At 45.5% G+C, this 16,482-nt stretch overlaps 2 protein-coding genes across 2 annotated transcripts in view; one reads left to right on the plus strand and one right to left on the minus strand.

Annotated features, from left to right (window-relative positions):
• The window catches only part of sos1 (son of sevenless homolog 1), a 123,365-nt gene that overhangs the window by 86,775 nt on the left and 20,108 nt on the right, over nt 1–16,482 (minus strand). Inside the window, exon 2 of the mRNA XM_083634610.1 lies at nt 4,019–4,144. Within this exon, the coding sequence (XP_083490736.1) occupies nt 4,019–4,144 (126 nt within the window). The remainder of the gene's footprint in view (nt 1–4,018; nt 4,145–16,482) is intronic.
• LOC310774947 (tetratricopeptide repeat protein 27-like) lies at nt 12,143–14,665 on the plus strand (the record flags this gene model as incomplete). Its single annotated transcript, XM_083635037.1, has 1 exon — nt 12,143–14,665. The coding sequence occupies one exon, from the start codon at nt 12,143–12,145 to the stop codon at nt 14,663–14,665; it is 2,523 nt and encodes an 840-aa protein (XP_083491163.1).

Below are 16,482 nucleotides of genomic sequence, written 5' to 3' on the forward strand. Positions count from 1 at the left end.
AGTTATGTGTGTTTTGGTGCGCAGCTGGCTAATACGAGTGCTTTGTGAGGCTGTTTCATTCTGGCTCTGCCTTATATAGGCTACCAAACATGACTGGAGTGGAATGGAATGCAGTCGTCACTTTAGCGGAGGTAAAAAGCGTTTTTTAACCTCTGCCAGCCTACATCGGGCGAATTAATCAATGAATCAATCGCTCGCGCTTGTTGCCGAGCTATGATGAGGAGATGAATCAAAATGCTTACCCACCAATAAAGCCGAAGCGGAGCGGAGAACGAGTGCAGGAGAGCTAACGCAGGTGCCAGGTGTGAGTAGGAGAGAAAGGTGTGTAGCCCAAGTTGTGCGCTGTGCACTGAGACTGTCGCAGTTATTACTTTTAGCTGCGTTGTTTTTTTTACAACAATTTAAGCTCAAGATTGACTTGACATGTATTGAGTAATCAATCATCAATCAATATATTAAAATAATTTGCTTCAAATTTTACTCTGGCCTCTTATTTAAGTGTGTATTCTTCAACGTAATACCTTATCTACTTGAAATGTACTGAAAAAAATTGATATATATGGATATATGTGACACAAAAATGCGTTTTTTTTTTGGACGGTAAGAAATATGCTTGGCGGGTAGATGTTTTCCATCTACCCGCCACTGGCCGGTGGGTCAAAAAGTTAATTTCGGGCCCTGGACTGGATACAGTTCAGAAAAATATTAACGTGCGAATTAATCGCAAGGAGAAAATGCTCCCGGTGTGTCACCACCTTAAGTCCCTAAGCTTTTGCACTGTGTCATATGTCATCCATTTCTTCCATTTACAAAAGAGACAGCAAAGAAAAAGAAACTAGAACGACCGCAACGCGGACTTATGCCTCCGCCATTAGTTCATTCTTGAGTCCAAGTGGATGTTGGAGCCAAATTGGAAGAAATTGCATCAAGGCGTTTCTGTGCAGAATTGGATATTTGAGCCAAATGTGAAGAAATTTAGTCAATGTGTTACTGAGATATGGCGTTACCGAGCTTGAAAATGGCATTTGTTAGGTCACTGTGACCTTGACCTTTGACCTTTGATAACCAAAATGGAATCAGTTCATCCTTGAGCCTAAGTGAATGTTTAAGGCGAATCTGATGAAATTCCGTCCAGGCGTTCCTCAGATATCGCGTTAACAAGCTTGAAAATGGCGTTTGAGAGGTCACAGTGACCTTGACCTTTAACCTTTGACCACCAAAATCTAATCAGATCATCCTTGAGCCTAGGTGAATGTTTAAGGTGAATCTGATGAAATTCCATCCAGGCGTTCCTCAGATATCGCGTTAACAAGCTTGAAAATGGCGTTCGAGAGGTCACAGTGACCTTGACCTTTGACCTTGGACCACCAAAATCTAATCAGATCATCCTTGGGCCTAAGTGAATGTTTAAGGCGAATCTGATGAAATTCCATCAAGGCGTTCCTCAGATATGGCGTTAACAAACATCCGTACGGACGGACGGACGTACGTACGGACGGACAACCCGGATCCATAATGCCTTCGGCCTGGCTTCGCCGGCGGAGGCATAATAAACTTTAAATTGATCAATGCAAGGCCAGTCTTCATTTATTGAACATATGTAATGAATGTGAACCGTTGGATCTAAAATATCATGACGTTATTCATTGTTGAGTCCAAGTGGATGTTTGAGCCAAATTGGTAGAAATTGCATCAAGGCGTTTCTGTGCAGAATTTGATATTTGAGGCAAATGTGAAGAAAATTGGTCAAGGTGTTACTGAGATATGGCGTTCCCGAGCTAGAAAATGGCATCTGTTAGGTCACTGTGACCTTGACCTTTGACCTTTGATAACCAAAATGGAATCAGTTCATCCTTGCGTCCAAGTCAATGTTTGAGCCAAATCAGAAGAAATTCCACCAAGCCGTCCCGGAGATAAATTTAGAAGAAATTCCATCAAGACATTCCTGAGATATGGCATTTACACGCTTGAAAATGGCATCCGAGAGGTCACAGTGACCTTGACCTTTGACCACCAAAATGTAATCAGATCATCCTTGAGCCTAAGTGGATGTTGATGGCAAATTTGCTGAAATTCCATCAAGGCGTTACTCAGATATGGCGTGAACAAAGCTTGAAAATGGCCTTTGAGAGGTCACAGTGACCTTGACCTTTGACCTTTGAGCACCAAAATGGAATCAGATCATGGTTGAGCCTAAGTGAATGTTTAAGGCGAATCTGATGCAATTTCGTGAAGGTGTTCCTGAGATATGGCGTTAACAAGTTTGGAAATGGCGTTCGAGAGGTCACAGTGACCTTGACCTTTGACCTTGGACCACCAAAATGTAATCAGATGATCCTTGAGCCTAAGTGAATGTTTAAGGCGAATCAGATGAAAATTTGGTCAAGGCGTTCCTCAGATATGGCGTTAACAAGCTTGAAAATGGCGTTCGAGAGGTGAGAGTGACCTTGACCTTTGACCTTTGAGCACCAAAATGTAATGAGATCATCCTTGGGCCTAAGTGAATGTTTAAGGCGAATCGGATGCAATTTCGTCAAGGTGTTCCTCAGATATGGCGTTAACAGGCTTGAAAATGGCGTTCGAGAGGTCACAGTGACCTTGACCTTTGACCTTGGACCACCAAAATCTAATCAGATCATCCTTGGGCCTAAGTGAATGTTTAAGGCGAATCTGATGAAATTTCGTCAAGTTGTTCCTCAGATATCGCGTTAACAAGCTTGAAAATGGCGTTGGAGAGGTCACAGTGACCTTGACCTTTGACCTTGGACCACCAAAATCTAATCAGATCATCCTTGGGCCTAAGTGAATGTTTAAGGTGAATCTGATGAAATTTCGTCAAGTTGTTCCTCAGATATCGCGTTAACAAGCTTGAAAATGGCGTGTGAGAGGTCACAGTGACCTTGACCTTTGACCTTGGACCACCAAAATCTAATCAGATCATCCTTGGGCCTAAGTGAATGTTTAAGGCGAATCTGATGAAATTTCGTCAAGTTGGTCCTCAGATATCGCGTTAACAAGCTTGAAAATGGCGTTCGAGAGGTCACAGTGACCTTGACCTTTGACCTTGGACCACCAAAATCTAATCAGATCATCCTTGGGCCTAAGTGAATGTTTAAGGCGAATCTGATGAAATTTCGTCAAGTTGTTCCTCAGATATCGCGTTAACAAGCTTGAAAATGGCGTTCGAGAGGTCACAGTGACCTTGACCTTTGACCTTGGACCACCAAAATCTAATCAGATCATCCTTGGGCCTAAGTGAATGTTTAAGGCGAATCTGATGAAATTCCATCAAGGCGTTCCTCAGATATGGCGTTAACAAACATCCGTACGGACGTACGTACGGACGGCCGGCCGTACGTACGTACGTACGTACGTACGGACGGACAACCCGGATCCATTATGCCTTCGGCCTGGCTTCGCCGGCGGAGGCATAAAAAGTAGAACGACCGCACCGTGGATATCAGCCTCCGCCAACAAGTGAGCAGTCGACATCCATGTCTGTCCAGATTTTGGACGTTTGAGCAAAATGTGAAGAAATTCCGTCAAGGCGTTACTGAGCTTGGAAATGGCGTTCGTGAGGTGACCTTGACAGTGGCCTTGACCTTTGCCCACCAAAATCGAATCAGTTCATCATTGAGTCCAAGTCGACATTTGAGCCAAATTGGAAGAAATTCCGTCAAGGCGTTCCTAAGCTATCGTGTTAATGAGCTTGGAAATGGCCTTCGTGAGGTTACAGTGACCTTGAACTTTGACCTTTGCCCACCAAAATCTAATCAGTTCATCCTTGATTCCAAGTTGACATTTGAGGCAAATTTGATTAAAGTCCGTCAAGGCGTTCCTCAGAGATCGCGTTAACGAACATCGGACGTACGTACGGAGGGACGACCCGAAACCATTATGCTTCTCCTGTCACTCAGAATCCCTGGCAGGGAACGAGTTCAAAAGTATTACAGCTGATTGACACGCTACAATAGGCTAATTAAACTTCACAAGCTCAGCTGTGTGTGTGTGTGTGTACCTCCACATCCTGCACAGTGCGGGGCGTGGCCTGACACAGCATGCTGAGCAGCAGCAGGATCAGCTCCTCGATGTACTGCAGTGCCTCCTGCTGGGACACCAGGTTAGGATGCACCTGCTTCAGTACCTACACACACACAGAGACACACACACACACACACACACACACAGAGACACACACACACACACAGAGACACACACACACACACACACACACACACACACACACACAAACACACACAGAGACATTGAGGTAAATAATAAAGTGGGTGTCAGTGTAACTTCTTGTAAATGACGTAAGGATGCAGTTGAACAGTTGATCTGCTCTACATCAGTGGTTCTCAACTGGGGGTCGGGACGTTGACCTTCCATTTGGTAACCAATGGGTTTTTGCTGCCAAACATACATTTTCCTCGAGATTTCCCAGAGGGGGTCACAAGATCATTTCAGGGCGTCATAAGATGATTTATCCATCTTATTTTTGAATGCCGCACTGTAAAAAATAATTGTGGGTACAAGGTCCGGTTTAACGTGACTTATTGTTGCAGCTTGCCATTTCCTTTGTTATACTCGGCTGCAGACCCGAATTGTAAACTGGAAACTGGAGTACGTTATAAAAGTTATAAATATAGTCACGTTATAAACAACTAATCAACGCTGGGGGTCCGTATGGAAACAGTGTTACTCGAAATGGTTAAAAGTTAAATCAATTTGGTCATTCAGTGGCGTTTTACTGCCATGTAAAGTAACTATTACGCTAGCCGCTAGCATTAGCCACAGTAGCCGACTACCCACAATGCATTACGTTATCCCAGCACCTGAACGACGTGGCTGTAGAGCAGAATGGCTCTGCTGTAAAATCCTCATAGATGTTTTTTTTGTCAAGTTAAAACCATAGACTGTAAAACAGTCTGTTACACCGGAAGCGGAAGAAGCACCCATCAGGCATCATGGCAGCTAGAAATAAGGTGGATAGGATAGGAAAAAGCATATCTCTGCTATAATTGTTTATATTATTTATTTTTTAAATTAAAAATATTGCTTTTATTCTTGTGATATGAATAGTTTTCAGTCTGTAGTCTAGGCCAGTGTTTCCGTTATCTGGTAATTGCCTGACTTTTACCGTTAAACTTGATCAGGGTCCAACAAATTAAAATCTCCCGGACACCAAGTCCGGTGAAATGAACACAATCTGAATTGTAATAAGCTCAAATTATCAATCAAATTATGTCCACACATCTTCTTTTAAATAGGCAGCCTAAGTGGATATTTTTATGATGTGTATGTTATATAGCCTACCTTATGCGATGAACAAACAAAATTATTTCACTAGAAGCATGGTAAACGCACACAAATCACTTCTCCTGTCACTTAGATTAGCAATCCGTTTTGTGAACCCTCACATAGTGTAACATTTAAATAACGCCCCCTAACCTCCACACATCGAGTAACAGGAAGCACCTGACCCACGGAGAACATGAGAGCGTTACCCCGCCCTGTCCGCTCTCTATCCGTGTGGGGTGAATTTCTCACTAGCTTCTCTGGACAAACAGGCATAAATCTCTGCTTCCTCGAGAGCGACGGGCGTTTTCGGTGAAAACGACCTACATTCAAGTGTCGATAACTAAAGAATGGAAAAAGGCAGAAACAACCCCCCCCCCCCCCCCCCCCCCCCCTTTGTTCTGTCTTTTGGGATATTCGGTGTAGGGCTGCAACTAACGATTATTTTCATAATCGATTAAACGATTAGTTGTTTGGTCTATAAAATGTCAGAAAATGGTGGCAAATGACGATCAGTGTTTCCCAAAGTCCAAGATGACGCCCTCAAATGTCTTGTTTTGTCCACAACTCAAAGATCATATCAGTTTACTGTCATACAGGAGTAAAGAAACCAGAAAATATTCACATTTAAGAAGCTGGAATCAGAGAGTTGAGACCTTTTCTCTTAAAATTGTACTCAAAACGATGAATCGATTATCAAAATAGTGGGAGATTAATTTTCTGTCGATCGACTAATCGATGAATCGTGGCAGCTCTAATTCGGTGTTTACATCGTGATAGAAGAAAATATTCTGCGGCTCCCAGAAAATCAGTGAAACAGGTCAGAAAGCCTGGTGGGGAACGAGTTCAAAAGTATTACAGCTGATTGACACGCTACAATAGGCTAATTCAACTTCACAAGCTCAGCTGGGAATATTTGTTAAACTGATGGAAGAAAAGGTAAGAATTAGGCTATTATTGTTAGTTACCTGTAGCCAAGTCTCTCCCCAGACTCAAATATTACGTCGAATCGCTGCGCTCCGCATACGACATAAATGAGTGCCACTTCACAGCCACTGCTGGTTTTTGAAGGCGGGTTGAAACTGAATGAGTGACAGGTCGTAGCACCGATGAGAGACAGGTTCGAAAAATGGGCTGCGCCTCCCGTGTCGTCTGATCGCAAAGTCGTTACTGATTGGGGAAGACTGGATCCACCACTAGCCAATCACTGGCCATGTGAACGGTTCCCTCCCCATAACCAGCCGGCTGGGGGGAAGCGTCCCAGACCCAGAGAGAGCTCTGCAGCATGCAGTAATGTAGTGTATCAGCGTAAGAACTCTCATGGGTCTGGCGTTGAGACTACCTGTAGCCTTGATCTGAGAAGTGAAAGCACCTGCCAGTGATGTCACATCACTGGATGATGATGTGAGCATTATATCCAACGTTTCATTGTTTTTTTTTTCTCAGACAACCCCCTGTGAATTCCACTGCACGCTCCATTTAATTAACCCCTCTGGAATTTGCGGGCTCTATGTGATATGTGATTTTTTTCTAAGGGCGTTGTTGTTAACTCAGAAATCCATCTCCCGATACACGGCCTACCAACCTGTTTCCAAGTTACGGCAATAACTCTTTTGGCCAAAAGTAAACCTACTAAAAACCATTTCTGTCTCCTTCTGATGTTAAAATTAAATGGGTATACTCCTAAAATAAAGAGCTTTGGATCTAAAGGTATTTGTATGGATTAGGGATGTTCATCAATTATCGAAAATCGATAATTGATCGTTAAGGATTGGAATCGATCCTGTGGCATTTGGATCGATTTTTTAATTATAAAAAAAAAAAAAAAAAAAAAAAATTTGGACTAGGTTTGGGTGGAATTCGTTCCTCCTCGCACCACTCCATTGCACAGCCGACTAACGTGAGGTGGAGCTTCATATAGTCTCTAGTTTTCTGGCTGGGCACGGGCCTTTGTGCCAACAAAACTGTTTTAAACATGGGGAATTCACACCGGCATGCGCCGGGGACAGCAGAGTGTTGGAGAGGAGACACATTGAAATAAAGAGTTCATTGAGGAGAACACGTTGTCTTTCGTATTTTCTGCCATAGGCATTCATTTTGTAAAAAAAAATATATATATATATATATATATATATTGAAAATTTTCTAAGTATTAATATGATCGATAATCGATAATTGATCGTTAATTTTCACCAATTATCGATTTTGGAAAATTTTCAAAATGAACATCCCTAGTATGGATAATATGTCCTGGATACACTTTCTTACTGCGTCCCAAAAGGTTTTGATTTGGCTACACTGCCAAAGACAGTGGAAAAGTGTACCTTCTATCAGTTGTTTTTAAGTCAATAAACAGAGATCTAATATTTATCCAGACTTTATTCGTCCAGGACACATGTCCGGGGCCATTTTTTTGTAGAGGAAATGCTGCTTTCGGCCCCCTCTGATACAGCGATGAGTGAACTGAAACAAGCTAAAAATAGGGCTGGGCGATATGGTTGAAATTAATATCACGATAATCACAAGGATTTCTTTCTGTAACGATATATCACGATACGGTTCACGTATACGCAACATCTCGTTATATCCAGGTGAACTGAATGTTAATGTTGGGTGTGATGTCAAACAATATAGAAATATTCAAATATTATTCCTTCAAAAATGTTTCATACTTTTGTCAACTAAAATAAGTAAAGTGACAATAATACTGAATTATCGACAATCATTGTTTGGGTGAACTTGCGAGTAGTCAACTTCGTTTTAAGAGGTCACAAGCCAAAAAGAGCCCCTACTCTACAGGTGATGAAAGGCTGTTTAGACTCAGTCATGTGGTGCTGCAGTGACAGACAACGCCCCCGTCAGGCCACTCAGGGTCCTGCAAGTGTCAGGAGTGTGAGGGAGCAGCTGAGCAGTCTGGATAGAGGAGTGGGCCCTCTGTCTTGGAGCTCTGCTGCCACAGTGTGGAGCAGAGCTGGTACTGCAGCAGTAGACCAGACTGGTCTGAACTGACTGCTGCACTGCCTGCTGGGATACACAGCTCACTATAGTTAGGCAGGGGTTTCACTGGTGGTTCTTAAATGTCTTCACGTCAAGGAACCCCTAATCTGATACGATTGTATCCCAGGGTCCCCCATCTGATAAGACTTTTGCTTTGAGATGTTTTCTTTCAAAGTGTATGAAACCCATGACTAAAACGTCATACATTGTCATCGTGTTGGAATTATAGTGAAAATAAGTTGTGTTTCCGCTACAATTGCACAGTCCAATAGTCCAATGGATCCAGACTCCATTCATAGTAGGGCTGTTGGAACGAATTTCGATATTCAAATATAATGCGATTTTAATCAATATTAATAAAATCGCTTGCCAGTCTATCCCTGCACCGGGAGAAAATACGAGCATTCATGGCACAAGTGAATTGCATTGGCATTCAACAAATGAAGCAATGAGGCAAAACCTCACCTGCAGTGAGTCATGTAGCAATACATTAGCGCTTTTATTTTGAAAATAAAATCGTCTAAGCTTCCGTATGGTTAGTAGCCACGAGAGCTCATTGTTTTCACGTGAGTTTGCTGGGCTCTGTTGGGCTCAGATGCACTTTCTTTTCATAATCTGTGATGAATTGTAAAGTTGTATAGTTTACGTATCTTGGCATAACCTTCGTTATTTCGAATCCCACATAGGTTACGCCAAACCCCACATAGGTTATGCTAAAACCACGACCGCAAAGCGTCCTGCCTGTATTTGGCCAGTCGACAGGAAAGTATCGCGGGACTTCACGAGACTTGGTGACCTAGATCACGTTTGAGGTAATTTGATCCCTGTGCAGTCCAGGAAACAGCCTGGGGTGAAATAACACTCGGCTGGATGTTGACGGATCTGATTACGGCGATATGTGGCGAAAACGGGAAGAAAAATAGCTATTTAGATGCAGGAAATACAGGCTACCACTTGGCCCCAAATCAACTCCATTTTACGACTGACTTGGACGATATTGATCTCAAAACAACGCTAGGACGCCCAGAAACGTTGCAGACATCGCTAGGTGAGTGGCCAAATCATAATTAATGCCAGGAAATGGCTCCAGGTTAAAAAAAAACGAAATTCTCCTTTAATATCATCTTCTCAATGGTGGTTGAGTGGTTGGGCTGCCCTCTAGTGGACAGAACGGTACTAACAACAACATGCTGATTATTAGGCTTTATAAGCCCATAGGTAAAATAAAAAAATCCTAAAAAAAAATCTAATAAAATAAATATTAAAATAAATGAATAAAGCACAGAGGAAGATTGACAGCCCTAATCCATAGCTTGCGCTGGTCCATGAACCCACCGTAACATAACATGATAACATGAGGCAGTGCTAGTCGGTAGAGGTACTGAGCTATAAAGTGCAACATTAGCAGTTAGCTAATCAACATGTCCTTACTTTAGAGATAGTTTAATCTTCAATTAACTGTTATATGCCGCATAGTCCGTGTCGCTGCGTTTGCTCTCCCTCTCCCCTCCCTCCCTCCCTCCCTCCCTCCCACTCCCCTCGCTATCTCTCTCTCTCTCCTCCCTCCCTCTCGCTCGCTCTCGCCTCCCTCCCTCTCGCTATCGCTCTCTCTCCCTTCCCTCTCGCTCGCTCTCCCTCTCCCCTCCCTCTCCCTCTCGCTTGCCCCCCTCCCTCCCTCTCGCTCTCTCTCCCCTCCCTCCCTCTCGCCCCTCCCTCCCGCTCTCTCCCTCTCCCCTCCCCGCCTCTCGCTATCTCTCTCTCTCCCCTCCCCCTCTCCCTCTCCCCTCCCTCCCTCTCGCTCGCTCTCTCTCTCTCTTTGATGTCGGAGACAGCCAATAGCACATAGTGACACAGTAGTAGTTTTACACACAAAACATTTCAGTGAAAATAAAAAGTGATTTATAGTCTCAGGCAATTAACTCATTGAATGCCATGGACGTCCTTCGACGTCCAATTAAATAGTGACGTAGAATGCCACGGACGTCCTTCGACGTCCAATGCGTTTTTTGACGGTGGGACGTCGATCAAAGCCTTCCGCAGCTCCTGTACAACTATAGTAGCTATTGGAGGTGTATAACCTATTTTACGGACTCATTAGGTGGCGACAGTGCTTGCTCGGTGCAGTCCAGATTAGAGACAGGTCCGAGAAACAGCCTAAAAGCCGTGGATCAAAGACAACCCGATGCATGCTCCCAGAGCCATTTGCTCTGTCGCGGGAGCTGACATTGGCTCCGAACAGGAGTCAATCCGCGCTCACAACTGAGCCCCTCTGTCCCTGTCTGTCTGTCTGTCTGTCTGTATAGTTTCTCCACCCGATTAGCAGACAGGAAAGCAGCCCCTGACGCCAAACCATTCAGCAATCCGGGTTGGCTCTTCCCTGCTGTGGCGCTGAGAGCCGACAGCAGCACACAAACGCAGCACTCCGAAAATATAATGGTTGCGTGAGGCTGTGTGCAGTGTGGGGAGGAGTTTACGGGGGGAGGGGGGGAGGGGGGTGGTGCACGCAGGGCATCACACAACAACTACGTCACTACATCAGAAAATATTATCTTCAGACTCAGTGAATGTGCTTGAAATGCTGCATTTCACAAAAGGCGGATTATCTCAGCTAATAATTTGAAAAGCCTGAAAACGCTGAAAACAACCTATCTTCTCCGGCTCATAACTAAAGAACGGAAAATGGTATCAATAAACTTTTTTTTGCTGATGATACAATAGAGCCAGCTCGTTCTTGTGCGTGTTCGGTGTTTACATAGTAATATCACACAATATTCTGTGGGCCTCGAGAAATCACTGAAAACGCTCTGAAAACTCTGGCACTGGGAGCATCCGTTCTCCAAAAGTGGCTGGCACTGAATGAGTTAAAGGTATGTTCAGTAATGTACTTTTCACAAATGAAGTGTCACCTCCTGTCTGCTGTGCTGCACTGATGAGCCTCTCTGTTGGTTAGATGGAGAAAACTGTAACCCGAGTAGGCGGGTCATTCCACTTAGAGTTTCTGGATGGGGGTGGTGGATCAGACCAAATGTGGTGAAGTGGCAGAGGTTTTTAATTGTGGCTTTGACCTTTGACCACCAATCTAATCAGTTCATCCTAGACTCCAAGTGGATGTTTGAGTCAAATTTGAAGAAATTCCCTCAAGGCTTTCCTGAGATATTGCGTTAACGAGCATGGAACAGGCGGTTATGAGGTTACGGTGACCTTGAACTTTGACCATCAAAATCGAATCAGTTCATCCTTGAGTCCAACTGGGATGTTTGAACCAAATTTGAAGCAATTCCGTCAAGACGTTCTGGAGATATCGCCTTAACGAGCATCGGACGGACGGACAACCCAAAAACATAATGCCACCGGCCAGGGCTATCGCCGATGGAGGCATAAATGCATCCACGGGGGTCGCTACAGCAAAATTTTACATAGACCAATCACAGCTCATGCTGCTATGACATCATCTTATATAGACCAATCACAGATCATGCTGATATGACATCAGTGCTGAAATCACTGATGTCATACACTTCTACATCACTGATGACATCACTGATGAGTGATGACATCACAATTGCTTGAGTGACATCACTGATGACATCACAATTGAGGTCATAGACATTGTGACATCATCAGTGATGTCATAAAGGTGAGGCTATATAAGTGGTGGGAGTATGCCCGCTCAATTCTAGTTATCATAAATTGAAGAATACCCTAGAGACTTACGTAATCAATAACGCAACCAATCACCAGCTTTGAAGTGTGCCCATCCAAACAGGAAGCCAGCAGCAGCAGCACATATCATTACTTTACTTTTAGGAGGACCACCAGTGGCTCAGTGATGCTGTGGGACGTGGAGATGGCCGTCCTCCGAGGCTTTTTCAAAGCCAGCGGGGCTACGGGATGGAAGCAGAAGTTGAGCTCTGCAGAGGTGGCTTCTCTGCTGCAGTCCTTGCTGGAGGGGGATCTTCAGGCCGTGCTGCTGAGCCCCCTGGTGCGGTTCTTGCTGGGTGGAGATGGTATCTGCAGTGACGGGGAGGACATCGAGGCCTATGTGGAGAGACAGGTCCTGCTCTATCTGACTGACACCATCAAAGATGACAAGGCCGACAGGGATGTGGCGGTGATGGTCCTGGCCGTCGCTTGCCTCCACATGTTTGTCCAGAGTAACTGGACCGGTCCTCCAGTGTCCCTCCATGTCCCGGGCCTGCTGCCACCAGCTCTTCTCTCCTCCCCCTCTGAGCCCGGGGCCTTGACCGAGGCTCTCAACAGGAGCCTCCTCTTGGACGGGGAGTCGGTGTACAGCCTGGTGGCCAACCCATTCCTCCTACTCCTGGCCAGGGTGATCCTGATCAACTGCTCCTCGAAGATGGATAGCCTCCAGCTACTACCCTGGTGGACCCTGCGCTACATAAACCTCCACCAGCAGATCTTGGAAGCACGCTCTCCACAACTCCTCAGCTTGGCCCAAAGCAGCATGGAGAAAGTGCTGAAATGCGAGTCTCTGTTCTCGGACCACCGAAACCTGGCCATTCAGTTCCACCTGGAGTGTGTCTATGCTAACCTGACCTATTATGAGCACCAGCAAGCCAAGGAACACATCCAGAAGGCAAAGGAGTTCTCTGGACTGGAGACAAACATGACTGGTGCCCTGGGCAAACGGACCCATTTCCAACAAAACTTCTTGGCTCAGCTCATCCTAGAGGTCCACCGAAAGGAGGACCAGCCAGGCGCAGCTGACGATGACTCGAGTGCAACCCCCACACCACTGACTCACCTGCCTAAGGACCATGACCTGGGCGATGACACTGTGCTGAATGAGATCAAGCTAGCTGAGCCGGGTCAGTATGAGGTGCCTGACCTCAGCGGCGAGGAGCAGGCCGTCATCCTGGGCATCTGCACCGACTTCCAGAAGATCAACCCAGTGCACAAGTTGACAGAGGAGGAGCTCCTGGCCTTCACATCTTGTATACTATCTCAGCCCAAGTTCTGGGCAGTGGAAGTCACTGCACTTTGCCTGAGGACCAAGCTGGAAAGGGGGAGCTCTCGGCGGGTTGAAAGAGCAATGATGCAAACCCAGACAATAGTGGACTACTTTGAGGACAAGAACTGTCCCGTGACTGAGCGCCTCAAGGTCTTCTACTGCTGTCATGCTCCGCCCAGGTGGGCTGTCCAGAAGCAGCTGGCCAGCCTGCTGACGGACCTCGGCTGCACCACTTCAGCCCTGCTTATCTACGAGAAGCTGGAGCTCTGGGAGGATGTGGTTATCTGCTATGAGAAGATGGGCAAGCATGGCAAGGCTGAGGAGATCCTGCGCAGGGAGCTGCAGAAGAAGGAGACACCCAGTCTGTACTGTCTGCTGGGTGACGTCCTGAGGGAGCATCAGTACTACGACCAGGCGTGGGAGCTATCGGGCCGCCGCAGCGCCAGAGCCATGACCTCCAAAGCCCTGCTGCACCTCCGCAGCAAGGACTTCCAGCACTGTGTGGAATGCTTCGAGCAGTCCCTCCGCATCAACACCATGCAACTCGGTGTGTGGTTTTCTCTAGGTTGTGCCTACTTTGCCCTGGAGAGCTACGAGGGCGCTGCCAAAGCCTTCCACAGGTGTGTAGGACTAGAGCCAGATAACGCTGAAGCGTGGAGCAACCTCTCTACAGCCTACATCCGCCTCCAACAGAAGAACAAAGCCTTCCGCACGCTGCAAGAAGCCCTGAAGTGTAACTACGAGCACTGGGAGATCTGGGAGAACTTTATCGCCGTGGCCGTCGACGTCGGGGAGTTCACCGAAGCCATCAAGGCCTACCACCGCCTCATGGACGTCAGAGAAAAGTACAAAGACATCGAGGTTTTACAGATCCTGGTGAGGGCAGTGGTGGAAAACCTGACGGACAACCGTGGCGGCAAGGCGGCATCTCTCCGCACGAGCCTCCAGGAGCTCCTGGGCCGGGTCACGTCCCGCCACAGCACCGACTCCCAGATATGGCAGCAGTACGCTCGGCTGTATGGCGGTGGACACAGCACCAACCCAGAGGACAACGAAAAGGTGTTGCAGTTTCTGTCCAAGGCCCATCGCTGCGAGGTTCAAGCCAGTGGCTGGGAGAAAGACCCCGGTGCCTTCAAAGATGTGATCAGAAGAGCCGTAGATATCGGCAATGTGGCCATCAGGTGTGGTAGGAAGAAGAGTAATCCTCAGGAAGCTCTTCAGATGCTCTGCTCCGCCCGCCTGAGCCTGAGGAGTCTGGCCACCAAAGCCAAGCAGACGCACACAGACATGGCCAGCGGGCAGATGCACGTTGACCTGAGGGACAGCCTCACCCAACTGGAGCAGCGAATCACAGAGCTGCAGGAGCTGAGCGGCACGCTGCGCGGCCAATCAGAATGAGCCACCCTCGCTGACACGCCAGTTTAGCGTCGCCAGCGAGGGCCCCCACCGTTGCAGTCGGGGTACGTTTCGAAATCCCTCCAGGCCTGAACATTTTTCTAGGGGAAACACTGGATACTTTAACTCATTGAGTGCCAATGACGACAGTTGTCGTCAATTCGAATACTAACGTAGAGTGCCAAAGACGACGATTGTCGTCAATTGCCTTTTTTGACGGTGGGACGTGGATCAAAGCCTTATGTATGTCCTGTAGGGCTGTTGAAACGAATTTTGATATTCGAATATTATTCGAATTTAATAATTATGAACGAAATTCGATTATTATTATTTTTTTTAAACGAATATTTTATTTTTTATTTTTTTATTTTTTTTTATTTTTTTTTTATTTTTTTTTAGAACACTAGAACAGTGACAAGTTCTGACAACATACTTGAAGAAAAGAGTGTTAACTGAAGTTGACTGTTGAAGCTGCTATACTGAATGTAAACCTGTAGCTCTTAAGTGCAATACGTGACTGATTTTTTTTGTTCATGGCTCATTGTTGTTTTGGCAAAGTTTACTTATTTGTTTATTGATAAGGAGCTCAAACAAAGGCTGTGTCTTTTTTTTATTATCAATTATTTTATTTTAGCATTTCAGACAGCACCAATACATCACTGATGAATATTAACTAAGCTCTGGTTATCTGACCTATTTTCTAATGCAATGAATGTATGTACATTGTACAAGGAACATGTTTTCTTAAATAAACATCATTGCTGGACTATTTGTGATAAGCCTAATATTATTTTGAATATTCATCCACCATTCACTTTTCCATCTACATTTGGTAAAATGCTTAGAAAAAGTTTTACTTGGTCAAACCCAAAGATTCAGCTATATTTAGAATCAGAACATAACATAAGAGAAGACAACAATTCACTCAGACCAAAAAAAAAAAAAAAAAAAATTTTTAACACATTGAGTGCCAGCCATTTTTTCATCCTGTAGGTAAGTTGTGCCAGGTTTTTTTTTGAGGATTCTGGCTCATTTTACAAGAGCCGAGCATCATTTTCTGGTTGGACTTTGTGAACACAAAGTTCAGAAAAGTACTAATAGAATGTGTGCTTTCTCTGTCTAAAAGAGTTAGTTTGTAGAGTTAGTAGTTATGTAGATATTAGCCGTTGAGTACAGCATGGTTTCAGCGTCTGGAAATTTATTCAGAGATAAATGGCTTTTTGTGAAATTCGATAGAACAGTCACTTTAACCATTCATTTTTGGCATCAGTAAGACCGTCAGACATTCTAAACAATAGTTTTGAACAGTAATTTCCTCCATAACAACAGGAAACACCCCTCTCATTCAAACTCCTCCCTCCGTGTGTCTTCTCCTCCTTCCTCCTGGCTCTACAGCGGGCGTGTCAGAAGCGCGTTGCTGCTGCCTGCCTGCCTGCCTGCGTGCCTGCCTGCCTGCTTGCCTGCGTGCGGACGCTCCTTGTGCGAGTCAAGATGGGCCGGGGAATGCGTGGGCGATGGGCAGATGTTGATTCTGGCCTTTCTGAGGTGTTTCAAAGTGTGTTTCACCTATAATCTATTTTGCAAATCGCTCTCCGCTCTCTGTGTGCTGCTGCCTGCGCGGCCGCTCTCGGGCAAGACAAGTCTGGAATGGATTACTGTAAAATCGCCTCGCCATTTCCTTGAATGGCTTGCTCCCGCGGCAGTTTTTTCTTTGATTTCGCTCGTCTGGGGGAGCACTGTCAACACTTAGTGGGTCGGTAAAATAGATTATACACATTCTCTTGCTCCAATAGTGATCTCGAAGATGTAAAAGTTGTTGA

Source organism: Poromitra crassiceps, assembly GCF_964638095.1.
Source record: "Poromitra crassiceps genome assembly, chromosome: 4".
In the NCBI taxonomy this organism is placed as follows: domain Eukaryota; kingdom Metazoa; phylum Chordata; class Actinopteri; order Beryciformes; family Melamphaidae; genus Poromitra; species Poromitra crassiceps.